This window comes from Lemur catta, chromosome 9 (assembly GCF_020740605.2).
Source record: "Lemur catta isolate mLemCat1 chromosome 9, mLemCat1.pri, whole genome shotgun sequence".
Taxonomy (NCBI): Eukaryota; Metazoa; Chordata; class Mammalia; order Primates; family Lemuridae; genus Lemur; species Lemur catta.
Window position 1 is genome coordinate 99,155,142 of NC_059136.1, and position 27,421 is coordinate 99,182,562.

At 35.1% G+C, this 27,421-nt stretch overlaps 1 protein-coding gene and 1 pseudogene across 2 annotated transcripts in view; one reads left to right on the forward strand and one right to left on the reverse strand.

Moving 5' to 3' along the window:
• The window catches only part of SNTG1 (syntrophin gamma 1), a 599,834-nt gene that overhangs the window by 269,221 nt on the left and 303,192 nt on the right, over positions 1 to 27,421 (reverse strand). For both annotated transcript variants that reach the window (XM_045560545.1, XM_045560546.1), the window contains 3 exons: positions 22,815 to 22,872; positions 21,945 to 21,988; positions 21,814 to 21,855 (listed from right to left, as the gene is read on the reverse strand). In XM_045560545.1, the coding sequence (XP_045416501.1) occupies positions 21,814 to 21,855; positions 21,945 to 21,988; positions 22,815 to 22,872 (144 nt within the window). The remainder of the gene's footprint in view (positions 1 to 21,813; positions 21,856 to 21,944; positions 21,989 to 22,814; positions 22,873 to 27,421) is intronic.
• On the forward strand, positions 9,476 to 11,232 carry LOC123644462 (annotated as a pseudogene).

The window sequence follows — 27,421 nt, forward strand, 5'->3', positions numbered from 1 at the left end:
ATAAATTTTAGGATGGATTTTTTTCTGCTTGTTAAAAAATGCCATAAGGTTTTTGGTACAGATTGCATCAAATCTGTAGATTGCTCTGGGTGGTACTGGCATCTTCCAACCCATGAGTATCAGTCATCTTTCCAAATTTGTGCCCTTAATTTCTTTCAGCAATATTTTGGAATTTTCTGTGTAAAAGTCTTTTGTCTCCTTAAGTTTATTACTAATTGTTTTTTATTTTTTGATGGTATTATAAATGAAATTTTTAAAAATTTATTTCAGATTGTATAGAAATGCAACTGATTTTTTGCGTTGATTCTGTATCTGACAACATTGCTGAATTTGTTTATTAGTTCTAACAGATTTTTGTGGAATCTTTAGTATTTTCTACATATAAGGTCATATATAGTCTGTGAGCAGAGACAATTTTATTTCTTCCATTCCAATTTCGATGCCTTTTATTTCTTGTTCTCACCTAATTGTTCTGGATAGGGACTTGCAGTACTATGCTAAATAGAAGAGGTAAAAGCAGGCATCCTGATGTTAGCTATGGGCTTTTCATATATAGCCTTTACTATGTTGAGGTAGTTCATTCTAATCCTACTTGAGTGTATTATCACACAAAAATTGATTTTTCTCAAATGCTTTCTCTGCATCAAGATAATCATCATTCTTTTTTATCACTGAATAGTATTCCATTTTATGGTTGCACCCCAGTTTGTTCATTCATATATTGAAGGACATGTTGAATGGTTTAATTTTTGGTGATTATACATAAAGCTACTATAAACATTTCTGTATACATTTTTATGTGGACATCTGTTTTCATTTCCCTTGGGTAAATATGAGCATGCATGCTGGGTTGTGGGGTAACACAGTATTTAGCTTTGTAACAGACTGTCAAATTGTGTTGCATAGGGGCTGCATCATTTTGCATTTCTACCTACAGTGAATGAGAGTTTCCGTTGTTCCACATCTTCATCAGCATTTGGTATTGTTGATTTTTTTGAACTGTAGCCATTCTAATAATTTTGTAGTGTTATCTCATTTTCTATTCAATTTTATTGCATACATAGATAACAATTTTTTAACTTCCATTGAAAATAAGCATATAGGTATTAGCTCATAGAATTGAAGCAATATCTGTAAAAAATGCTCCAATTGATAAAAATATGTCTCCACAGAATATATAATGATATAATTTTAAAATAATGGCTTGCTTAAGTTCTTTCTACCAGGGCTGATGCTGACACCTGGACATTTATACTGCTGCACTGAAGTCTTGACTATACTTTAATGACAGAACATGATCTCCTTCTGATATTCTACTCATATTTCTTAGGAACAAAATTCCATTGAGGAAGCATCAAGTTTCACCAGTCTTAGTCCATTGGCTCACAATCCACTTTTCTGGGAACCGAGTGAGGAAATACATACATTTCTTTCACTGCCTTTTTGTTATTCTAGACAGGGTCTTATTTCCCAATTATCTTGAAATATTCCTCCATATAGGAATGTTTGTGTGATGCTTGGCACCCCAAAGTGGCAAAGGACTTTAACATACCATGGGAAAAAGTCAAAATGGGTGAGAGCAACTTATCATACAAGGTTTCTGAGATAAGCAGAATTTTAATCTATATAAGTTCTGAATGTCAAGAAGGACCTAACCATAGAGAGATGAGGGGAAACAATTGCAGGCAGAGAAGACAACAAGGATAAAGGCCCTAAGGTGAAGGGGAGCATGGTATGGGAGAAACCAACAAACGTGTGGGGTGGGCGGAGGCACATGATGGGTTAGAGGGAGTGTGATACCAGATGAATTTTGATTTGAGGAGTTGTTTAAGCCCAGATAAAATGTTTTCACTCATTCTTTGTGCTCTGGGAAACCACAGTATGATTGTCAGCATGGGATGCAGGACCCGACTGCTGTGTGGAAAGCTGACCACGCTGGAGAGTGGATACACAGAGATGGAGAAGAGAGGGTGGTCAGGAAACCACTGTAGTCTCATCAGAAGCCATGAACGCAAGAAGAGATTAAAATTAAGTATTTAAAGTGTAAGAGAAAACCATACAACCAGAATTCTATATCTTATAAAATTATCCTTTTATTTTAGAGGAATAAATACTTTATCAGGCAAACAATAACAAAGAATGCCTTGCTAGAAGCCCTGCACTGCAAGAAATGTTATAAGAACTCCTAATGGATTAAGAAAATAATATAAATCAGAAAATTAAGTCAACATAAACAAAGGAATAATTTCAATGAACGAATGCACGAAAGTAAATAAAGTTTCTTATTTTTCTCATTCTTAATTTATTGGCAACATAATTCTTATTTTAAACACATTGTTCTTTAAAATAATAATAACAATGTGTGACACCTTAAAGAGTATGGTTAAGACATGTGAATAATAGCATAGGAGATGGAAGGGATAACTTGGGAATATTCCGTTACAGGTCCCTGCAGTACACATAAAGCAGTATCGTGCTATTTGAAAGTGCATATAGATAGTTAAAAATGTGTAGTGGAAACTCTAAGGCTAACACTAATTGCTTTTAAAGTATAGTTAATACAGTAAGAGAAGAGATGTAATGGGCTTAATAAAATGCTGAATTTAAATCAAGGAAGTCAAAAAATATAAAAGGAGGGCAAGAACCAATAACAAATATAGAAAAGTTATAAACAAGGTAGACATTAATTCAGTTATATCAATAATCACTTTATATTTATATGGTTTAAATATATCAATTAAATGACAGGGTTTGTAAAGGGAATATAAAATACTCAACTCTAAATTCTATAAGAAAGCTCCTTTAAATGAAAATTTCAATAGTTTTAAAGTAAAGGAATGGAGAAAAATATACTTCCCTAACATGAATCAAAGATAGCTGGAGGAGACATATTAATTACAGTCAAAAAAGACTTCAGAATAAGGACAGTTACCAGGATTAAAAAGGAGAATAAAATAATAATTAGGGGATTAAATGATGATAAAGTAGTAGAATCTCTAAAAAGACATAGCAATACTAAACAACCTAATAACAGAATATCAAAATATGGGTGGCAAATACTAAGAGAACTGAAAGCAGAAATATATATATACACATATATGTATTGTTATAATGGTAGCCTTCAACAGCAGTCCTGCAATAACTGATAGTTCAATCAGGGAGCAAATTCATTAAGAATATAGACTAACTGAACAGCACTACTCTTCAGATTATTATAATAGACTTTCATAGGACACTTCATTGAAAGATAGAATACATATTCCTCCCAAGCTCACATGGAAATTTTTCAAAAATAGAACACATTGTATGTCAGAAAACAAAGTTGAACAATTTTTTAAATAGTAATCATGCCAAATATATTCCCACACAATAAAGAATTGAAACCAAAAATTAGTAACAGAAAGATAATAGGAAAATCTGTAGATAGTTGGTGTTTTTAACAATACCCTTTTAAATACTATATGAATTAAAGAAAAAAGTCTGGAAAGAAATTTTAAAATATTTTGAATTAAATAAAAATGAAAATACAGTTTATCAAAATATGTGGAATGAAGAGAAAGCAGTCCTTAGATAGTAATTTGTACCATTAAATGCATATAGTAGTAAATAAGATTTAAATCAAAGGTCTGAACGCCCACAACAGGAAATTAGAAAAGGCAGAGTAATCAAAGCCAAAAGCAAGAAGAAACAAAAAATAACCTTTGCAGAGAAAATCAATGAAATGGAAAACACACAAAAACAGGAAAAATTAATGAAACAGAATGCTTGTTCTTTGAAAAGATAAAGTAAGTTGATAAATTCCTAGGAGACTAACCAAAAAATCAAGAGTGAAGGTACAAATTACCAACGTAAGAAATGGAAGGGGAGGTCATTCTTATTGATCCCATGGATATCAGAAGGCTAATAAAGAAATACTGTGAACAATTCTATGCCCAAAATTTTGATAACTTACAGGATATAGGTCAATACCTAAAATTCACACAAGGAGAAACAGACATTATGAAATGGCCTAAATCTATTAAAGTAGTTAAACCAATAAATAATAACATTAAAAAATGAAAGCACCAAACCCATAATGTTTCCTTGGCTAGTTCTATCAAATATTTAATGAAAAAGTGATAATAATTCTCCAGAATTTTGCCTAGAAAACAGAAGCAGAGGCAATAGTTTGTAACTCATCCCAGGACGATGCCATTAACTTAATTACCCACAGATATTTTTAAGAAGCATTCAAAAAAATTAAGAGTAATATTTCTTTATATCTGGATTCTCGATTCTGTTCCACTGGTCTGTGTCCCTGTTCTTGTGCCAATACCAAGTGATTTTAATAACCACAGCCTTGTAGTATAGTTTGAAGTCTGGTAAATCAATACCTCCCATTTTGTTATTTCCTAAAATTGCTTTTGCTAAACGGGGTCTTCCCTGGTTCCACACAAGGCATAAAATTATTTTTTTCTATATCTGTGAAAAATGATGTTGGTAATTTAATAGGGATTGAATCTGTAGATCACTTTGGGTAGTACAGACATTTTAACAATGTTGATTCTTCCAATCCATGAGCATAGTATGGTTTTCCATTGTTTACGTGCTCTGTGATTTCCTTCCTCAGTGTTTCATAGTTCTCCCTGTAGAGGTCTTTTACTTCCTTAGTTAAATGTATCCCTAGGTACTTTATTTTCTTTGTTGCTATTGTGAAGGGTATTGAGTCTTTGATTTGGTTCTCAGTTTGACTGTTATTGGCATATATGAATGCCTCTGATTTGTGTGTATTGATTTTGTATCCTGAGACTCTACTGAATTCATTTATCAGTTCCAGGAATCTCTTGGTTGAATCCTTGGGGTTTTCTAGATATAATATCATATCATCCACTAAGAGTGAGAGTTTGATCTCTTCTGTCCCCACTTGGACAGCCTTGATTCTGCCCTCTTGCCTGATTGCTCTCTCAAGGACTTCCAGCACTATGTTGAATAGCAGTGGGGAAAGTGGGCAACCTTGTCTGGTTCCAGTTCTAAGTGGGAAGGCTTTCAATTTTTTCCCCTTCAGTATGATGTTGGCTGTGGGTTTGTCATATATGGCTTGTATCATTTTTAGGTAGGCCCCGTCTAAGCCGATTTTGTTAAGTGTTCTTATCATAAGGGTGTTGAATTTTGTCAAATGCTTTTTCTGTGTCTATTGAGAGGATCGTATCATCTTAGTTTTTGGTTCTATTTATGTGGTGTATTACATTTATAGATTTGCGTATGTTGAACCATCCCTGCATCTCTGGATGAAGCCCACTTGGTCATGATAGATTATTTTCTTAATAAGCATCTGCATTCGATTTGCTAGGATTTTATTGAGAATTTTTGCATCTATATTCATGAGGGATATTGGTCTGTAGTTTTCTACTTTTGTTACGTCCTTTCCTGGTTATATAGACATCTAATCTTTGATAAAGCAGACAAAAACATACTCTAGGGAAAAAAAATCCTTATTTAATAAATGGTGCTAGGAAAACTGGATAGCCACATGTAGAAGACTGAAACAGGAGCCACACCTGTCACCTCTCACAAAAATCAAATCAAGGTGGATAACAGACTTAAACCTTAGGAGTGAAACTATTAGAATTCTAGAAGAAAATGTGGGAAAGACTCTTATAGACATTGGCCTAGGCAAAGAATTTATGAAGAAGACCCTAAAGGTAATCACAGCAACAACAAAAATAAATAAATGGGACCTGATTAAATTAAAAAGCTTCTGCACAGCCAAAGAAACTATCACAAGAGTAAACAGACAACCTACAGAACGGGAAAAAATTTTGCCTGCTACACAGCCAATAAAAAACTGATAACTAGAATCTATTTAGAACTCAGGAAAATCAGCCAGAAAAAATCAAACAACCCTATCAAAAAGTGGGAAAAGGACATGAACAGAAATTTTTCAAAAGAAGACAGAAGAATGGCCAACAAACATGAAAAAATGCTCAACATTTCTAATCATCAGGGAAACGCAAATCAAAACCACAATGAGATATCACTTAACTCCAGTGAGAATGGCCTTTATCAAAAAGTCTCATAACAACAAATGTTGGCGTGGATGTGGAGAGACAGGAACACTCATACACTGCTGGTGGAACTGTAAACTACCTCTGTGGAAAGCAATATGGAGATACCTTAAACAGGTACAAGTAGACCTACCATTTGATCCAGCAATCCCATTATTGGGCATCTACCCAAAAGAACAAAAGACATTCTATAACAAAGATATCTGCACCCGAATGTTTATAGCAGCACAATTCACAATTGCGAAGATGTGGAAACAACCCAAGTGCCCATCAATACATGAGTGGATTAATAAAATGTGGTATATGTATACCATGGAGTACTAATCAGCTATAAGAAACAATGGTGATATAGCACCTCTTGTATTTTCCTGGAAAGAGTTGGAACCCATTCTACTAAGTGAAATATCCCAAGAATGGAAAAATAAGCACCACATGTACTCACCATCAAATTGGTTTAACTTATCTTCACCTAAGAGCACATTTAAGAATAACATTAATCGGGAGTTGGGCAGGTGTGGGTGGGGGAGGGGATGGATGTGTACATACATAATGAGTACGAGGCACACTGTCTAGCGGATAGACACTTTCAAAGCTCTGACTTGGGGGTGGGGGGGCAAGGGCAATATACATAAACTAAACTTTTGTACTCCTACAGTATTCTGAAATAAGAATTAAAAAAGAGTATATTTCTCGTAAACATAGCTAAACTGATGCTCAACAAAATATTCAAACTAAACAATGTATAAAAGGAATTATACACCACATCAAATGGGATTTTTCCAGTTAAGCGAGTATGACTCCACATTTACAATTTAATCAAATCCACCACATCAAAAAAATCAAAGGAGAAAAAGAGATATGGTCATATTAATAAATTTAGTAAGGGAATTTAAAGGAATCCAACACACATATATGTTAAAAACTCCCTGCAAGCCAATAATATAGGTGAACTTCCCAAATTGATAGACAACATTTACAAAAAACCATCATCTAACATAATACTTAATCATGAGAAACTGGACACCTTCCCACTAAGATCAGGAACAAGGGAAGTATACACTTTTCTCAGTATGTCTATTCAAATTATACTGGAGTTCTAACCAGTTCAATACAATGAAAACAAAAAAATAAAGATATAGATCTATAAATATATATATAGATCTATAAATATATATCTATACATATATAGATTGGGAAGGTAGAAATAGCTTTATTCAGAGACAACATCATTATCTATGCAGAAGATCTCAAAAAGTTTACAAAAAACAAAAACAAAACAAAACAAGAAACCTCCTGGAACAAATAAAAAAGCATAACAAGACGAGAAGATAGACATCTAACATACAAAAGTTAATTGTTTTCCTATTTACCAACAATAAATAATTTGAATTTGAATTTAGAAAAATAATACATTTCATAATAATAACAAAGAATTGAAATGCCCAGGTCTAAATCTAACAAAATATGTACAGGATTTTATGTGGAAAACTACAAAGCTCTGATGATAAACCAAACACAATTTGAATCAATAAATGTTCCATGTTCACGGATAAGACGACTCAATATTGTTTAGATGTTGATTTCCTAAAACTGACCCATCAGTTTAATGAAACTCCCATCAAGATCTCAAAAGGTATTTTTTTAGATATTTAAAAGTAATATTAAAGTTTATATGGAAAACCAAAAGACTTAGAATAGCCAATAAAATACTGAGAAAGAAGAACAAAGTTCAGGAGAGCTCACTTTTCCCAATTTCAAGACTTGCAAAAAAGCTACAATAATCAAAGCAGCCAATATTGGTGAAAAAATAGACACTGAATAATAGAAGAGAACAAAAAGACTAGAAATAGCTTCACACAAATATAGTCAGTCCATCAACAAAGGAGCAAACGCAATTCAATGGAAAATGAATATTTTTTTTGACAAATGTGCTGAAATGATTGGAAAGTCATATGCAAAAAATGTTAGTAATAAATGTAGAAGTAGGCCTTAGCCCTTTCACAAAAATAAATTCAAAATTAACCATAGACCTAAATTTAAAATATAATATTATAAAAATTCTAAAAGAAAAAGTATCCAATGACCTTGGGTTTGACAATGAGTTTGTATATATAACACCAAAAGTATAATTAATAAAAGAAAAAATTGATGAACTGAATTTTATTAAAATTAACAATTTTGTCCTGCAAAGTATACTTTTAAGAGAGTAAAAATACAAGCCAAAGACAAGGATGAAATTTTATTATTATTATTTCAATAGATTTAGGGAGTACAAGTGTCTTTTGATACACGGATGAATTGTATAGTGGTGAAATTTGGGCTTTTAGTGTTTGAACCAACCTCACTTAGGGTCTGTAAGACTAAGGCAAAAGGAATCAAACATAAGCCTTCTATTCTATGTGATAGAACTGTTTCCCACTGGAGAATGGGTTAACAATTCTGATACTGCTGTACACGTATAATAGATGTCAACAATTAAATACATGAATGGCAGATGGTATACCCATCTTTTGGAGTGGCAGTTTACACATAAGCAAGGGAGAAGGTTGTAGTGGTTCATGTGATAATGGGCTGAATTGGAGACAGCAACATGAACTCAGATTTACCTTAAATTATCTGTAACAGATAGTTACATACAGAAATGTGTATAAATAGATACAGGTATAGCCTCTTTCATTGGGCTTGACACTATTGTGCTTTTCGGGTATTGTGCTTTTTACATATTGAAAGTTTGTGGCAGCCCTGCATCAAACATATCTTTTCCAGCAGCCCATTTTCACTGTGTCTCTCAGTCACATTTTGATAATTCTCACAATACTTTGACTTTTTCATCATTTTTTTTAGATAAGTTCATATTTTATTTCTCCAGTGACATATTTATAGTTGAATATAAGTTAAAGGCCTGCTTACACACCAAAGCCAGGTCCTTTGGGTGGTTCAGCCAAAGAGGTCAGACCTCCAGCTGGCTCACAAGAGAAGTGCCCACTCCTTGGCCCAGGTTTTGGAATTTTGTCAGCCTTTAGCTCATCAATAATATCTTCAATATTCTCAGGTGTGAGATCCTCATAGTAGTTGCCATTTATTTGAACCATTGGTGCATTTACACAGGCCCCTAAACATTCCACTTCTATAAGAGTGAGAAGTTTGTCAGGTGTAGTGTCCCCAAACTTTATTCCAAGCTTTTTATGAATGGCCTTCAGTATTTCAGCATGCTGTTATGGTAGCTGTGATGAGAGATTTTTTTTATGTTACTCTTGCAATTGTTTAGCGGTGCCACAAATTTTGTCCATATAAAATGGCAAAATTAATCCATAAATGTGTATGTTCTGACTGCTCCACTTACTGGCCATTTCCCTGTATCTCTCCATCTCCTTGAGCCTTCCTACTCCCTGAGACAGAATAATATTGAAATTAAGCTAATTAATCCTACAATGGCCTCTAAAGGTTCAAGTGAAAGAAAGAGCCACATGCCTCCCACTATAAATCAAAATCTAGAAATGATCAAGCTTTGTGAGGAAGGCATGTCAAAAGCTAGATCCAAAAGGTAGGCCTAAAAGCCAGGCCTCTTGTGCTAAACAGTAAGCCAAGCCATGAATGCAAAGGAAAAGTTCTTGAAGGAAATAAAACATGACACTCCAGTGAACACACAAATGAGAAGAAAGTGAAACAGCCTTACTGCTGATAGGAAGAACGTCTTAGTGGTAAGTCTAGGAGATCAAACAAGTCATAGCATTCCCTTAAGCAAAAACCTAGCAAGGCTCTAACTCTCTTCAATTCCATGAAATCTGAAAAAGGTGAGAAAGCTGCAGAAGAAAAGTTTGAAGCTAGCAGAAATTGATTCCTGAGGTTTAAGGAAAGAAGCCATCTCCATAACATAAAACTGCAAGATGAAGTACCAAGAGCTGATGCAGAAGCTACTGTGAGTTATTCAGAAGATTTAGCTAGAATTGATGATGAAGGTGGCTACTCTAAGCAAGAGATTGTCAATGTAGACAAAATAACCTTCTATCAGTAGAAGATGACTTCTAGGACTATTATAGCTAGAAAGGAGAAGCCAATGCCTGGTTTCCAAGCTTCAATGGACACGCTGACTCTTTTGTTAGGAGTTAATGCAGCTAGTGATTTTACAGTGAAGCCGATGCTCATTTACCATTTTGAAAATCAAGGGTCCTTAATAATTATGCTGAATATACTCTACCTGTGTTCTATAAATGGAACAACAAAGCATGGGTGACAGCACATCTGTTTACACAATGGTTTACTAAATATTTTAAGCCCACTGTTTAGACTTATTGCTCAGAATAAAAACATCCCCTTCAAAACATTACTGCTCATTGACAATGCACCCAGTCACCCAAAGACTGATGGAGATGTATTATACCAAGGAGATGGATGTTGTTTTCATCTGTACTAACACAACATCCATTCTCCAGCCCATTGATCAAGGAATAGTTTAAACTTTCAAGTCTTATTATTTAAGAAATACATTTCATAGAGCTATAGCTGCCATAGATAGTAATTCCTCTGATGGATCTGGGCAGGTAAATTGAAAGCCTTCTGGAAAGGATTCACCATTCTAGATGTCATTAAGAACATTAGTGATTTACGGGAGGAAGTCAAAATATCAGCATGAACGGGACTTTGAAAGAAGTCGATTCCAACCCTCAGAGATGACTTTGAGGGTTTCAAGACTTCAGTGAAGGAAGTAAGTGCTAATGTAGTAAAAATAGCAAGAAAACTAGAATTAGAACTGTAGCTTGAAGATGTGACTGAATTGCTGCAATCTCTTGATAATAGTGAAATGAAAGTTGCTTCTTATGTATAAGCAAAGAAAGTGGTTTCTTGAGATGAATTCTACTCCTAGTGAAGTGCTGTGAATATTATTGAAATGACAAGAAAGTGTTTAGAATACTATGTCAACTTAGTTAATAAATCAGTGGCAGGGTTTGAGAGGATTGACTCCAACTTTGAAAAAATAAGTTCTACTATAGGTAAAATGCTATCACACAGTATTGTATGTTACAGAAAAATATTTCATGAAAGGAAGAACCAATAGATGTGGCAAACTTCATTGTTTTCTTACTTCAGGAATTTGCCACAATCATTCCAACCTTCAGCAACCACCACCCTGATCAGTCAGCAGCCACCAACATTGAGGCAAGACCCTCCGCCAACAAAAAGATTATGACTCGCATTTGATCCAGCAATCCCACTACTAGGTATCTACCTAAAGGAAAATAATTCATTATATCAAAAAGATACCTGGACTAGTATGTTTATCACACCACAGCTCATAGTTCCAAAGATATGGAATCAACCTAAGTGCTACCAACTGATGAGTGGATAAAGAAAATGTGGTGTATGTATACAATGGAATAACACTCAGCCATAAAAAAGAATGAAATAATGTCTTTTGCAGCAACCTGGATGGAACTTATCCTAAGTGAAGTAACTCAGGAACAGAAAATCAAATACTGAGTGTTCTCACTTGTAAGTGGGAGTTAAGCTATAGGTACAAATGGTCATACAGAGTTATTATGGACACTGGAGATGCCAGGGATGAGAGAATGGCAGGGGGATGAAGGATGAAAAATCACCTACTGGGTACAATGTATACTATTTGGGTGATGCATACACTTAAAGCCCAGACCTGACAGCTGTAAAATATATCCATGTAACAAAACTGCTTTTGTACTCCTGAACATATTGAAAAATTTTTTATATTTACATAGATAGCCTGCTTTCACAGGGGCAAAGCATGCTTTCCCACTATGCATAGTGACATCCTTCTGAAGAACAATATATGGAAAGAAAAAAGTCAATTTACAGTGGAGAATCCTGACAAACTCTATCTCAACCAGGTGATCAAGGTTATTATCAACAGCAATAAGTCATGTTGATAGTATTTTCTTTGATATGGTGTGATAAAAATGGCATTTTCCTTTTATAATCTTTCTCTAAAAAAACACATAAACTCAGTCTAATCACAAGAAAACACCAGAAAAATCTCAACTGTGGGACATTCTACAAAATACCTGACTTACTCAAAATTTTCAAGATCAACAAAAACAAGGAGATAGGACACTTTACTACTAAATGCAATGTGTATTCTGGATGGGATTCTGGAGGGGACGGGAAGGTATTAGGTAAAATTTAAAGGCATCTGAATAAAGTATAGACTTTTCTTAATAATATATTAATATTGATAACATAGTAATATAAGATCTTAATAACAGAAAAATATGGGTGTAGGGTATATTAGAACCCTCAGTACTATCTTTGCATTTTTTTGTCAATCTAAAACTGTTCTAACATAAACAGTTTATTTAAAAATCAAATATAAAAAGAAGAAAGTTTAAAGATTTACTAGTTTTCAATTTCAAAACATACTACAAAGTTACAATGATCAGTAATGTGACAATGATATAAGCAAACACAAATAAATTACTGGAATAGAATTAAGAATCTAGAAATAAACTAATAAACTCTTCCATTTAGGACAACTCATTTTCAATAAATGTGTCAAGGCAATTTAATAAGCAAGAATAGTCTTTTCAATAAATGATGCTGAGGCAACTTACCATTTACAAAAATTAATTCAAAATTGAACATAGACATAAATATAAGGGTTAAAGTTATAAGAACCTTAGAATAAAATGTAGCAGTAAATCTTCATGGCTTTAGGCTTGGAAAAGATTTATTCCGTAACATAGTAAAAGCACAAATGAAAAATTAAAATATCAATCAATTGGAATTCACAACAATGAAAAACTTTAAGCTTCAAAAGACACCATAAAGCAATTGAAGAGACAAGCCACAGAATGGGAAAAGATATTTGCAAATCAAATATCTTACATGTAGCAACAATGTATAGACAAACTCTTAAAAATCTAATAAACACAGAAAAGATGTTCAGTATTCTTAGTCATTAGGAAAAGGCAAACTAAAATCAAAATGTGATGCCACTTCGTAGGAAGCACAGACATGAATATATGCTTTTTATTTTTTTCATTTTCTTTTACTTGGTTCATCAAGTAAAAGCACATGTATCAAGTCTACATATTTTTCTTGTATCATTCTTTTGATAATGGCTGCTCCTTTTATTTCATGCAGTATTTTCTCTCTGAATTCTATTGGGCCAATGTAAGAATTCCTGAATGTAATTTCTCTAACATTCTTTGTCATTTCATCCAATTAATTTGCTACTTTATTCCATTTTGAGAGATTTCTCAACATTTTTGTAATATTTCTATATTCCATTTTTTAAATTTTGATATAAAAGTCTTAATATCCAAGAGCTCTTCTTTCTCTACATCTTCCTTTTATTTATAATACTGGCTTTATTTCATTTATAACCTAATTTCTGCCATCTATCTGAAAATATTATAGTATGAATTCCTCTCTTTAATAAACCTAGATTTGTCTGTTTCCTCTAATTTTTTTCTCTTTGTTTTATCCTCTGCCTTTGATGTGGATGATTTTCTTCAACTCTTGATGACCCTTCAGTATCAGTCTACGTTTAAGAGTGAGGCACTAAAAAGCGAACTGGCAGCTTTGGGTACAGGATGCGTGGTATACCTACCATTGGGCTCAACTGTCGGGTTGCTTATGGGCACTCGAGCTGCACCGGGAGAGCCCAAATGTATTATTTGTGGGTTATTTCTCTTAGATCAATTTTTCTAAAGATGAATCTTCTAACCTCTTCTCCTAGTGGTAAAACTGACTGCTGTTGTTCTAAGAGTTGAAATAAGGGCAAACATACAGCAACTTACTGTCCAAAATGTACATCTCACTTTACTTTAGGGCACAACCTCAGCCACGCCCTCTGCTCTGCCTGGGGCTGAATACCCAGAAATTCTTGTTCAATTCTAATTCAACGCCCTTTTCTTGTCTCCCGCTCCTCAACTCCCCTTTTAACAGCCCCTATCTCTGAGTCCTGCCTGAGATCAGCAGTGTGTTTGCTGGATGCTGGCTTTGGCTATGGCTTCTGCAGCCCTTCTGGGATAATCCCCACTCATCATCTGCTTTCTATCTTCAAACAGAATCACCAACAGCCCTTGCCCACGACATTTCTTCTTGTCTTCTTTTATCTTTACTATGGTTACCTTTAAAAAATCACTTATTGTCCTATAAAAGGGTTCCAGAAGGGAAGAGAAGTAAAAACAGCTCGCCTAATCTCAAATCTCTGCATTTATTTGTTTAAGACTGTGTATTTACCACTTGGGAAGGCCTCACATTGTCTTTTGACAGATAATTCTGAAAGGATCAGATACTTTCTGCTATTTTATTTTGATATCCAATCCAGTAACCCAAGGCAGTTTTCTTGGAGGTTGTCTGCAGGTGCATCGGTGCTGCAGAGCACAGGTGTGCCCCTTATAGCAGTTTCCTAGCAGCTGTTTTCGGGCTCCCAGACGTCCTTAAAAATAAGTGTACCTATACAGGATACCTCTCTGCTACAGGCACCAAAGTTCCACTCTCTGTCTGAGTAGCCACAGATACATGGATCTTTAACCAGATCTTCAGGGTTTTTTATCCTTTCAGATTTTCATGTCTCTGATCCACAGAATCATATCTGTTACCCACACTTTTCTCAGCAGTAACTCTGAGCATCCTGAGCTCTTAAAACTATCTCAGAGCACATAGCTCTAGAAGCCTGTTGGTAAGTCTTCCAGTAGAGCCAAGGTTTAGATGTGAATTCTAGAAGTCTTCAGACTATCTCAGGTCTGTGGTGAAGTTTTCACAATCTGAAGAATTCATGCCATTTTCTCTCTCTTAGTGAGAACTACCTGCCCTGAAAGTGAAAGATAAATGCATAACCCTTGTCTGGTATTTTTTATCCTCTATAAAATTGCAGATTCTCAACCACCACAAAAATCATCTATCCTCCAGTGTTTCTGGATGTGTCCATGTACTTACAAACTAGTCTTGCTATGTGCACAATCTTTCTTCTTCTTCTCTGGCTGCCCACCCCTGTTGAATTCTCTCAGTTATGGCTGCTCTAGCAAGCATTATTGCTTCTGCTGGGCATTGCAGCTGCTTCTGTTGGGCACTACTTTTACTGTGCACCAAAGTGGGAGTGAAAGTGTCCTGAGAGGCATTTTCTTAGAGCTAGCAATGGATCATTCTTTGTATACTGATATTTCAAAAGTATTTTTTCCAAAACATTTCAGTTTTTTTTTTCCTAATGAACTCTCTCCTGGGAACTCAAACATGAGTCCACAGGGGTTATAGGTGCCTGAAAGAAAGAACTAATCTGAGTAATTATGATAGTTCTCAGTATCACTTTTACATTTCCATTATTTTTTATATATGCCCTCTTTTTATGTTTTAAGTAAACACCATTATTTTGCTATAAACAGAGTTCCACTCTTACTAAGATCTTTCACTAGTGTGGTACATTTTTTACCATTGATGAGCCCATATTGGTACATTATTACTAACTAAAGTGGAGAGTTAGGGCCATTAGAGTCCACTCTTTTTGTTGCACAGTTCTGTGGGTTTTAAAAAATTGTTTTTGCTCTTTTATAACAAAAGAATTCAACATTTTAGATGGAAAATACATTAGGAATAACCTACTTCAAATTCTTCATCTGTCATAAAAAAAAATAAGGGCAAGAGTGATTTAGGACATTTATCAACATCACATAGCTGAAAAGTGTCTGTGACAAGGATTTGAATTTAGGTTAAGACTTCTATTCTCATATAGTTTCTCCTCATTGACTTGCAGTTTGGTGAGTTGATTATCTTGAAAATACAATGTCAGCTTTATAAAAATTATATAATTTGTATAACACACATCTCCCCTCCTCATTGCCACCTCTAGAGCCAGGGAATCAAGAAGAGCCTTGAGGAGTTGTTAATGGTTTATAGACACACTTGCATCAACCCTGCCAGGCTTTTTCCCCTCAATATGATGTGGTCTAGGTGTTCCTGCTGCTGTATATCCTATTTCTATTCTACTAGACGGAAATCGGCTGGGTTTCTAATAGTAATTGTTTTTTATCATTATTAGAGGATGCAATAGTTTAGATGTTTGTGTCCTTCCAAAATTCATGTTGAAACTTAATCCTCATTATGGAAGTATTAAGTAGTGGGACCTCTGGGGAGTAAGTGAATCAGGAGGACTCCCCCACATTGAATATCTGCATAAAAAAGCTTCGGGGAGCTACTTGGCCCTTCTGTTCTTTGTGCCATTGAGGACACAGCTTTTGTCCCCTCCAGAGCATGCAGCAATGAGACACCCTCTTACAGCCGAGGCAAGGCCCTCCCCAGACACCTAATCTGCTGGCACCTTGATCTTGGACTTCTCAACCTCCAGAACTGTGAGAAATAAATGTCTAGTAGTTATAAGTTATCCAGTCTAAGGTATTTTTTTATAGCAGAAGGAATGGACTAGACTGGGTGCTGCAAAATTAGATCTTTGAGCTCTCCGAGTTGTCCAGCTTCACTGAAAAGAGGACAATAATTAAGGATTTGAGGAAAACCAACAGTCAGGAGAAAAAGAACTAAAATGTCACCTGCGCTGTCCAGACTCACACCCTAATTAGGGGACAGACATGTGGGTCCAGCAGAAAAGGAACTCTTAAGGGTATTAAGACAAAGGTAAGTATGTAAATAAGTGAAGTTCTGGATATTTTATTTCTTTGCAAAACCAAGCATAGTATAGACAGTATTTCTGGCATTTTTATCTTTGAACTTAATATTTTCCAAACCACTGTGAAGTAGTAAAAGTTAAATTACTTCATATATGGCTTTCCTTGGTGGGAGTAAATTTAAAGAAAAAGAGTGCATTATGATTATAATTCTTAAGAAAGTATTAATCAGTTAGAGCTCTAAATCTATTTCCAAATTGTGAACAATATAAGTAACAGTTAGGTAAAACATGATTTGTAACTCATGACATTTTAATTTAAAATGATCTGTGTGCCCAAATCACATCCTAAATATGTTTCTGGGTGACATATACAACCTCCTAAATTGTTCACAAATATAAATCAATGCCTCATTTTCAGATGATTTTGTATCACCATTATAATTTTTTCTGATTAATCTTTTTATTTCAATGGAAATTTTATTTTTATTTTTTTTATTTCAGCATATTATGGAGGTACAAAAGTTTAGGTTATGTATATTGCCCATGCCCCCCACCCCCCCCAAGTCAGAGTTTCAAGCATGTCCATTCCCCAGATGGTGCGCATCACACTCATTATGTAGGTATACACTCATCCCCTCCCCCCCCACATCTGCCCAACACCCAATTAGTGTTATTCCCAAATGTGCACTTAGGTGGCCATCAGGGAAACCAATGTGATGGTGAGTACATGTGGTGCTTATTTTCCCATTCTTGGGATACTTCACTTAGTAGAATAGGTTCCAACTCTATCCAGGAGAACACAAGAGATTCCATATCACCATTATTTCTCATAGCTGAGTAATACTCCATGGTATACATATACCACATTTTACTAATCCATTCATGAATTGATGGGCATTTGGGTTGTTTCCACATCTTTGCAATTGTGAATTGTGCTGCTATAAACATTCGGGTGCAGGTGTCTTTTTTATAGAATGATCAATGGAAATTTTAAATTAAGAATTTATCACAATGATCAACATGCTATTATTCAGTATTTTATATCAGTTTTCTCATCATTTATTTTCTTTGTATAAATATGTCATCTTAACTGACATAATTTTACCTATTCGTTCTGCTCTTGTAATAATTATGAAGATTTTTATTTAGATTTTGGTTCAAAATTACAGATTCAGAATTAAGGTGTTAATTATTTGCATTTCAAGTTATCTAATATTTTTTATGCATGACAACCATGGAAACAAAAAAAAAACAGATGAACCACTTTTGGGAGACCCATAAATCCCAAACCTGAAAGCAGAAATGTTACTTTAGAAGGAAACCTCTAGAATCATCTACATATCCATCCTGCTTTGTCTAGTGATAATATAGCCTACTTTAAAAGCAGTAAATAAAAAATTCAGTTGTATTAATAGATTCTCCTATTACAACTGATATGCTTTCTTAATTCAAGCATTTTTATGCAGTAGTTAAATCTTTTTTCCCATTATGTCTAGTGAATATGGATAGATCACATTATTGCTTTTTGAAGACCACTGTCAATCAACATTGTTTTCATATTGCTCCTACCTGATAATTTTCTCTAATTATTTTGTATGTTCAATTATAAAATTCTAAAGAAACTATGCCCACATACTAATAAGGTTACAGCCATATAAAGTTATTTATATACTCTTTATCACACAAAAGACTCAGTATCAGTGCATTTCACATAAATGGCACTCAGACAATTTTTGATATGTGATCAGTTTACTTGTTAAGTAAAAGAAAAATACAGATGACAAGATACAGAGATAACAACCAGCTTAATGTGCCTAGGGTTCAGTGGTAAGGAAAGTAGTGTTAATTTAGCATCAACAGTGGCGATAGATCCAGTTTTCCTTGAAAAAAATATTGGTGCATTAGGGACTTTTGGTGTTTTGATGACTCATAAGCTACAAAACACGTTCATATGGGAAATAAAAGAACATGCTGCTAGGAGGAACTCAAAACCCTATTTTTCAAAGAGTCATGGCACTCTTGGGATTGGGGCTCACGGGATTCCTCACTGGAACTGGTAGAAGGAAACTAGGATGCAGAGCAGCAGCATCATGTGCTCTGTCTCCGTGGGGGGATCTCCCAGAGGCCAGTGTGAAGACACGGTTCCATGGCGACACAGCAGTGCCCCCAGGAAGTGAACAGGGAGAAGCCTGGCAGCAAGTGGGCAACAGCACTGGGTGGTATCAAATAATGTCTGACTGTTTTTAACTGCCAGGCATGTGCTAGGAGTTTCATGTTACTTTCATTCAACCCCCATAACAAGTATTAGTAGTTCATTTTTACTAATGAGTAAGACAGCAACAGAAAACTTAGTACATTTTCCTGAAATTGCAGCGTTAGCAAGTGGTGGAGCTAGGATTTGCATATAATTGTTTCTGAGCACTGAAGCCTAATACACACACACGATGCTGCATGCCAAGCAGCACTCCGCACTGGGTTTAGTATTCCTTAATGAGGAAATTTTGTGAGCTTCTCTTCCTTAGTGATCTTCCGGCGAGAAGAAAGCCTTGAGGGACATGGGTTAGGCCTGGCATTGACTGATGGCATGCCCAGACTGGTACCATAAGAAACATACACAGTAGATGCAAATGCTTCAGTGATCTAATTCTAGGCATTTGGCTAAAGAATTACATCCAAAATCTACTGAGTGCCATCAGTCAACAACATGTAATTCTCCTTCTACTAGATCAACCTTATAACTCCAACACAGAAGTAACAGCTATACTGTGGAAGCCTTCTTAAAAGTGAAGCTGATTGGCGCTGAAGGCAGGATTTCTAATAGTATCAGTGAATAGAACAGGAGAATAAAAGAAAAGTTACATGCACAAACAACATGTTGCCATACCTGCCCAATTTGTTCCTGAATTCGGAACTCTATAAGGAATGTGGTATATCAGCACGCTACTTGGAATAAGGAATGTGGCATATCAGCATGCTATTTCAAAACCACCCACATCCTCCAAGCTTGTTGTGCTTTTTTTCTGCTCATGTAAGTTCATTCTTAAACATTTAATTAATATCTCTGTCCCACTGAGGTGTAAGTCAGTCTATTCATTCAGGTAATAAGCAGTGAGGACAAAAGCATTAATAGCTATTGGAAAGTCTAAGATGGGAACTAAATAATATTATTAGTACCTATATTTCAAAGCTGATAGGGCTAAGCTTCTCAGAAAAAAAATAAAAGTTTATTGTGAAGGACCACATATAATTTGCAATACAATCCTGAATTTCTTTCCTTTATAACAGAATGAGCACCATTCAGAAGTGGAATTATTAGCACATTCTAATCTTTCACGCCGCACTAATCTGTTTAATCAAAGCTCCATCTCACTTTGTCTAAGCATGCTGCCTGCCTCTGAAGGGCAAATTGCATTTCATCTAACAGCATGTGGTTTTAAAAGAGAATGCACTTGTTTTTACTCCCTGAATAATGAGTTTAAAATCACTTTGTACTTTTGAAAAAAGACTCAAGTCACACATATCTTTGCTTATGTTGCTATATTTGAAATTCACATGAGGATCTGCAGAACAGAGGGCTCTGTGTTGTGCTGTCCTCGCTCTTGCTTAAAAATCTGTTCTAAAATACTACTTTTCTCTGCACACATATGTAGGAAACTGGAGATTTTAAATATATATATACATATACACATACACTTTACACAATGTTTGACACAGAGTGGAAGTAGGATGGCTCAGGTAAGATTTTGAGAAGACAAAGACAAGTGATGAATACTAACAAACCCTGATTAGCGATGCCAAGTGCTCCCAATTGAAAGCCCTCTTTAGTACCACTACTTGTGCAGCCCTAGCTGTTCACAGATACTTGAGGTTGCCTCTCTGAGGTTTGAGATGTATCAACACAGTTTTCTCCAAATAGCTCTTAACAGAGGAGCAATGTATTAAAAAACCAAATAAACTAGAGCTGTGAGAAGCAAAAGGCTTACAGTGTTTTTCATTTTGGTTGACCCTTGAGTATAAACTTTTAAACACAATTTCCTCTCTACTCCTTCCCATAGGAGCTGATACAGAAATCCAATGAAGGTTTTAGATGGTATTTAATCAACCATGACAGACATTTCCCAGAATGCCCAACACAGCACAGTTCCTTTCTATATCATTTTTTATGCCATTTCACCATCCCCTACAGAAGCTCCTTAACCTTTCAGCTTCTCTGAAAATTTGGTTTAGAGGCCACCTACAATGGAACCTCTTAGGTTGCTAGTTAAAATCCAAATTACTAGGCCCACTCAAACTTACTAAATTAGAAGATCCAATTTCAGGGCCTCAGAATACGCACATTCACAAACCTTCAAGAAAATAGCACAGTAAAATTTGATGTCTTCTGTGCCTAGTGCTAAATCTGTCTGCCTCGAGATTAAGCTCCTCTCTGTCTCTCTCCCTCTCTCTTTCTCCACCCCACTTTCACACAGTCTTTATATGCTCTTCCACATGTCCCTAGGTATCCCTGGGAGATTTGTTCCAGCCCCCTCACCCACGATACAAAATCCACAGATGCTCAAGTCCCTTACATAACATGAGATCGTATTTGGATACTAGTATACCTATGCACATCCTCCCATATACCTTAAGTCATCTTTAGATCCCACCTAATACCATGTAAATGCTATGTAAATAGTTGTTATACTGTATTTAAGTTTTCTGTTTGCATTATTTTATATTTTTATATTGTTATTTTTTTCCAAATATTTTCTATCAGTGGTTGATTGAATGTGCTGATGGGGAGCCTGTGTACACAGAGGACCGAATGTACTGTGTGAGATTCTGCAGGAATAAATGTACTGTGTGTACCCTTTTAAACAGTTGCAAAGGTTTAGAGATATATTTCACCTAGATATATACTTAGTGGACATTGGCTGGTAGGGATTAATAGAAAAACTGTAAAAACATACCAAACAACCATCCCTAAGTATTTCCTTGAAATACATTTCATCCTAGATATTACTCACTGATCAATTTCTAATAGGAAAATAATCATTAAAAGATCATTTGAAAATGTGATAACACACTGGACCAATGTCATGTCTTCCTAATGAATGAAATGACACTTTTTAGCAATGAGCTAAATGCTTGTTTGCACATGGGGAAAATTATGACATCAGGAAAAAGTTAACTCACCACTTCTTCATGTCTGCATTTTCTCACATTAATTCCATTTATCTGCAATGAAAACAAGAGCTAGTTGCACATGGTATATTGTAAATTAACTTAATGTTTTGGTTGCACATATAATAATGATAAGCGTATACCTGTAGAATTGCATCCCCAATAAAGAGTAGTCCTGAAAGTTCCGCTATGAATGAAAAGGACAATTGATAAGAAGGCATCAACTATTTTTGCCATACAGATGAAAAAGATTTTAATTAAATAAAGGTAAAAACAGTAAATGAAACAAAAATGTAAATATTTTATATGGTTAGCATCTTAAAAGATCCATAAGAAATAGAAATTCAAAATAATAATATGATTCAGTCCACTTTAATTATTGAAACACATGCAAAGATATTTCTATTTAGTTCTATTTCAGACCTCTGGCTGCTAAAAACTGGTCACTCCTCTAAGGGTAGATGACCAGATTTTCTTATACACTTACAATTTTGAGGTCTTTTACAAAGTTTGAGACATAGACATTCAATCCATCAGCTATGGAATTGGCTCCAGATTCATTTTTAAACATGACATTGTTTTAGTAATTTCAGTCAATGCAACAGTTGCTTTATATCTTCATTGTTTTTCCTAGATAAAGTTTCATATGAAAGGCTAACTGATGGAAGTTGCATACGAAAACCAAAAAACAAGGATCTGAAATTGTTTTGACCAGATGTGACTTGTCATTATTAGTGTTGTTTGTTTGTTTAATTAAACAATTGAAAAGCTATGCAGTCCCTAATTCATACCTGGCCTCACCATTAATTATCTTTCATCCTTGCTCCCCTTCTGTGAGAGAAGCCCTCCTGGAGTGATGATAAAGGGGGAGGACTCAGGCATTACTGCCAGATCACTGGGAACGTGGAGCTCGTCACTCACGTACTAACTTATGATCCTAAAATATCATCTTACTCTTCAAAAACAATGACTTACAAAGGAATGGTCACTTTAAAATTCTCTGAACATGTTACCTCTTTGCTCCTTGGAGATTTTTGAAACAACAACTGGAATGTTATGTTCTGCTCCTCCCTGAAAAGACAAAACCATATATTACGCATTTTTTAATCTAAAAAAATGCAGCTTTTAGGTAAGAAACTGTACAGGCTATGAAGAAAATGGTAAGTAGACACCAGGCAGAATTTAAATAAACTTGTGGAATTTCTTCACTAAGTAGATAGTGCTCTTATGAAACTTAGCTACCTGCTTATAATTTTGTTGAGACATCCAATAATTAACAATTGTCCCTGAAAGTTTTCATTTATCAGAAAAAGATCAAGTATGTTTTTAAATTAAGGCATTCTTTGCCATGTGTAGCAATTGTGTCCATTGCAGGAATTCTTATTTTAGGATTCCAGACACCAGATTATTATGTATTTCCGTTACCTGGCTAAGTTATTTTCCACTGGTGACCAAGTGCTTTTAGTGTACAGGGAGCCCTCTGGATGCTAAGGGATCAGAGGGACCTTCACCTGCACAACTTGGTAAACAAAATCAGAATGTGCACATGAATGATGAAGAAGGATTCATCTGCATTTCCTTAATTAGTATTAGAGTCCTCTGTGTGTGAAAGTGCACACTAAACAATTTACAGAATAAAATATACTACCAAAAATATTGCAGTAGTGCTTTGTTGTTTGACCAAATGAGGTAAGAAAAAGAAAGATAAATAAGTAAACTAAACTTATATAAAAGAAAATTTCAAAAATCCTTAAAATAACTGCATAATGATCCTATTTCATTACCACAAAGTTGAGAAGGTTGAAAGCAGTAGTTGAAAAATCAAATAAGTGCATTAAAGGATAAAATGTCATGCAGAAAAGAAGCACAGCACTTTAGCATGGCGAGTGGGAAAAACTATCTAAATTCCATTGCATTACTCTATCTTCCTCTAAGCTTCTTATTTTTTAAAGAATAAAAAAATTATTTTAGAATAGACATTTTTTGTCCATGAATGTACATTTTTAACACTGAGTTTCCAGTATATTTAAATATAAGACAGTCAAAAGTTTTTGAGAAAAACAATGGTATTAAATGCTTTCATTGCAAATTGAGTACTTTCTACTTCTAGAATATTAAGAAGGATAAATAAGATAATGAAAACATCCTACTCAGATTGAATTTCAAACCCAATACTCAACTACCTTTTTCTCACTATTTTGTACCAACCCAATATTCATTCACTTCATTTTCAAGACACTGGCATAAGCTACAACAACTCCTAATTCTGGTTCTGCCCTTTGGTCTGTATGTCCATAACAAGCACTGAACCTGTTTAAAATGGCCCTGTCTTTGATCTGATCAAAGGCATAGTGATCTGTGCCTGACAGTGTGGTGTGGTGGAAAGTAAGTGCCTATTTAGCACATGGTAAACACTGAATAAAGGGTAACTATTATCCTAGAGCAGGTTAACAATTAGGATTTAACAAGTAAAATGATATGGCATTAAAACTGTAAATAATATTATAATTAATCCATTCCAAGACCTTTAATATTTATTAGTTAAGATTCCAAGTTCCCAATCCTTCATATTCTGTTCTGTTCTTTCCCCGTTATACTTATCAGCTTCTAACCTGCTATTTGTCTACTTATTACACATATTGTTTCTTTCTCCTTCCCATCCCTAACTAACATGTAAGTTTCTGAATGGTATTGAAGTGTTTTGGTAGGTTTTTTTGTGTATTGATGTTAACCCCAGTGCATGGAATGTCTTCTCTATCTTTGAAAGGATTGCTGAATTGAAGCAGTGAATGAATAAATGAAGCCTAAGGCTTTTCCAGGCCTAACTTACAGTTGCTGACAGTTTCTAGAGATGCTTAGAAATTAGACAGAATGTTAAGAATGCATCTACATTTCCCAGAAGATAAAGCTGGTTAACTCAAATAAATCATTCACTGATGAGATTTTAGGTAGTATAAAAAGATCCAACAAATCATCCACAGATATTTTGGGGCAGGCACGACCGGGCATATACAGGTTTTGTCAGCGTAGCTGTCATCAGAGTAATTCTCTTCAGCTGTTTTTGCATTTCACATTTTTCTCTCATTCCACTACCAAGTCCAAAGATTTTATTAATGCTCAGACTTTTAATGCAAGTTACCAAGTCGGGGTCCATCTAGAGAAAATGCTGTTAAGATAGAGAGATTTTCTGAAGATCAACTCAATAATCCCATTCTTCCCTCAGCACCCAGATTTATGCAATAGTCCCCTCTTCTGTGGCTTCTCTTTCCCTGGTTTCAGGTATCCAAGGCACAGTATGGCAAGGCATTTTCAGAGACAGAGAGAAAAACCACATCCATATAACTTTTATTATAGTATATTGTAATGAACGTTCTATTTTATTATTAGTTATTGTTGTCAATATTTTACTATGCCTAATTCATCAATTAAACGTTATGATAAGTAGGCATGTGTAGGAAAAAACATAACATATATAGGGTTTGGTCAGTACAATCTGTGGTTTTAGGCAACCACTGGGGGTCTTGGAACACATCCCTCACTGATCAGCAGTACTACTGTAACTATCATTTAATGGCAAGATACAACTAACACCTATTTTGCCAACATTTTTCTTTTATATGTAAAATTTCTCCTAAAATTTGAGTGGCTTGAATCCAAATATGGTTTTATTTTGGTTTGCTTTTGGCTTTTAAATCAGATATATAGCATTGAGACAATTTTTAAATTTATTTAAGAAAATGACTTCATTAATTAGCAAATTTTAAGACAAAACACAGAGGATAAAATTGAAACTTAAAATTACAGTACCTTCATTAATTGGAAAAAATGTGAGAGCAGCCCAGCTCTATTAAAGTTAATAAGATTTAGTTTAGGACCTAAATGGGGAAACTTAAGGTTTGCTAGTTAAGAATCAAATTATGTGCCTTGTCCTGTTTAAAACAGGTGACAGGCTTCCCAGTACACTCAGAATGACAATCAAAACCCTTGAACAGCCCTTCATTCTGCAGCCTGCGCAGCTCCCAGACCTTCATCACTGAGCACTGAAGGCCTTCAACATGCTGTTCTCTCTGCTGGGAAGGCCTGTTCCTGTACTCTTAACCAGGTAAATGCCTACTCATCTTGAAATACCGGCTAAAAGGCTCCGCCTTCAGGGTCCCTAAAGTAGTGCACTACTGTAGCACAGGATCATGGCTGTGATTTACCTTTATGCACGTAACACTTTGATCAAAGTGTGCTTCCCCACTGGAGTGTGAAGACCCGGGGAGGCCGGGGCTCCCATCACCACCTTCACCCAAAGTATCCCGGGTAGGGTTGGGGGGTGGCTCACAATCTTGGTTTAGAGAATGTCTGAATTCTCCCGTGTTTAGGGAAATCTAAGACTGGGGAGAGGGAGGCAGTGTTCTAGAGAACAGCCCAGGTAATATTAACAGTAACACATACATCATTCAACTTGATCATATTCTTTTTACAAAGCATAGTTGATTTTATATTTAGCTTTGTAGGAACAGGCGGGATATAAAGTTCCATCTAAAGCATTTTGAGAAGGACTCTACACAATGATTTTGCCAGCATCTAACTGTGAAATGCCACCAAATAAAACCTACAATGCTTTCAGAGCATCAGGAATCTTACCAAATAAATCTTTTCAGTTCAATGTTTTCATTATTCCAAGCAACCATTAATCAATCATATTCTGGACTTTGGAAAAGCAAAAACAAACAAACAAACACATAAACAAACAAACAAACACCAGATGCATAGACCTTCCCAGTATTCTTCTATTTTGAGTAAGGAAAATATTGTAAGCAGATAATAACATAGGAATTAGGATTAAGAAATTGATAGGCCTAGGAGAGGCAGCTAAAAGAAATCACCTGGAAGAATATGGGCAAGAACCACCGCGCATCTGAATGCAACATTTATCCACCAAAATCACTTAGTTTTGTTTTGGCAAAAATTAATGATCTTTCCCACATACTATATGATTGCCTTCATATGAATGTCTCAAGTAGGGAAATTTATAACACAAAAGGTAGATTAGTTGTTGTTCTGGGCTGGGGCATGGGAGGCAGGGGCAAAGGGTTAGTGGCTACAGGGAAAAGGCTTCTTGAGGGAATGAAATGCTCTAAAATTGACTGCAGTGAAGTTTGCAGAGACCTGTGGATACACTAAAAACAACTGAATTTACAATTTAAATGGGTAAACTGTATTATATGTGAATTATATTTCAATAAAACTGTTTAATAAAAATAGTAATGGTCTTGGAATATTGGCCAGTGGTTTTAACTGATTCTTGGGACTAATCCATAATTTTCAAACTAAGCTTTTTGATCTGCCTGTGATCTATTTTTGTGTTGGAAAGGTACACACTCCTCTTGTCTCTGGTGGAAACAAAAAACTCAGACTCCAGTAAAAAGAATGGGGGGCAGAATGAAGAGAAATGCATGCTAGTGTGTATGTTCACTTATATCAATGGCTGTTATTTGAAGACTTTTGTCCAAAAATAGCTAATAAATTAAAAGGCAGAAATTTACTAAAGCTATTACAAAGATATATTTTTATTTGGAAAATTTGATAAATTGGTGCCCAACACTTTATATTAGAGAAAATTACTTGCTGG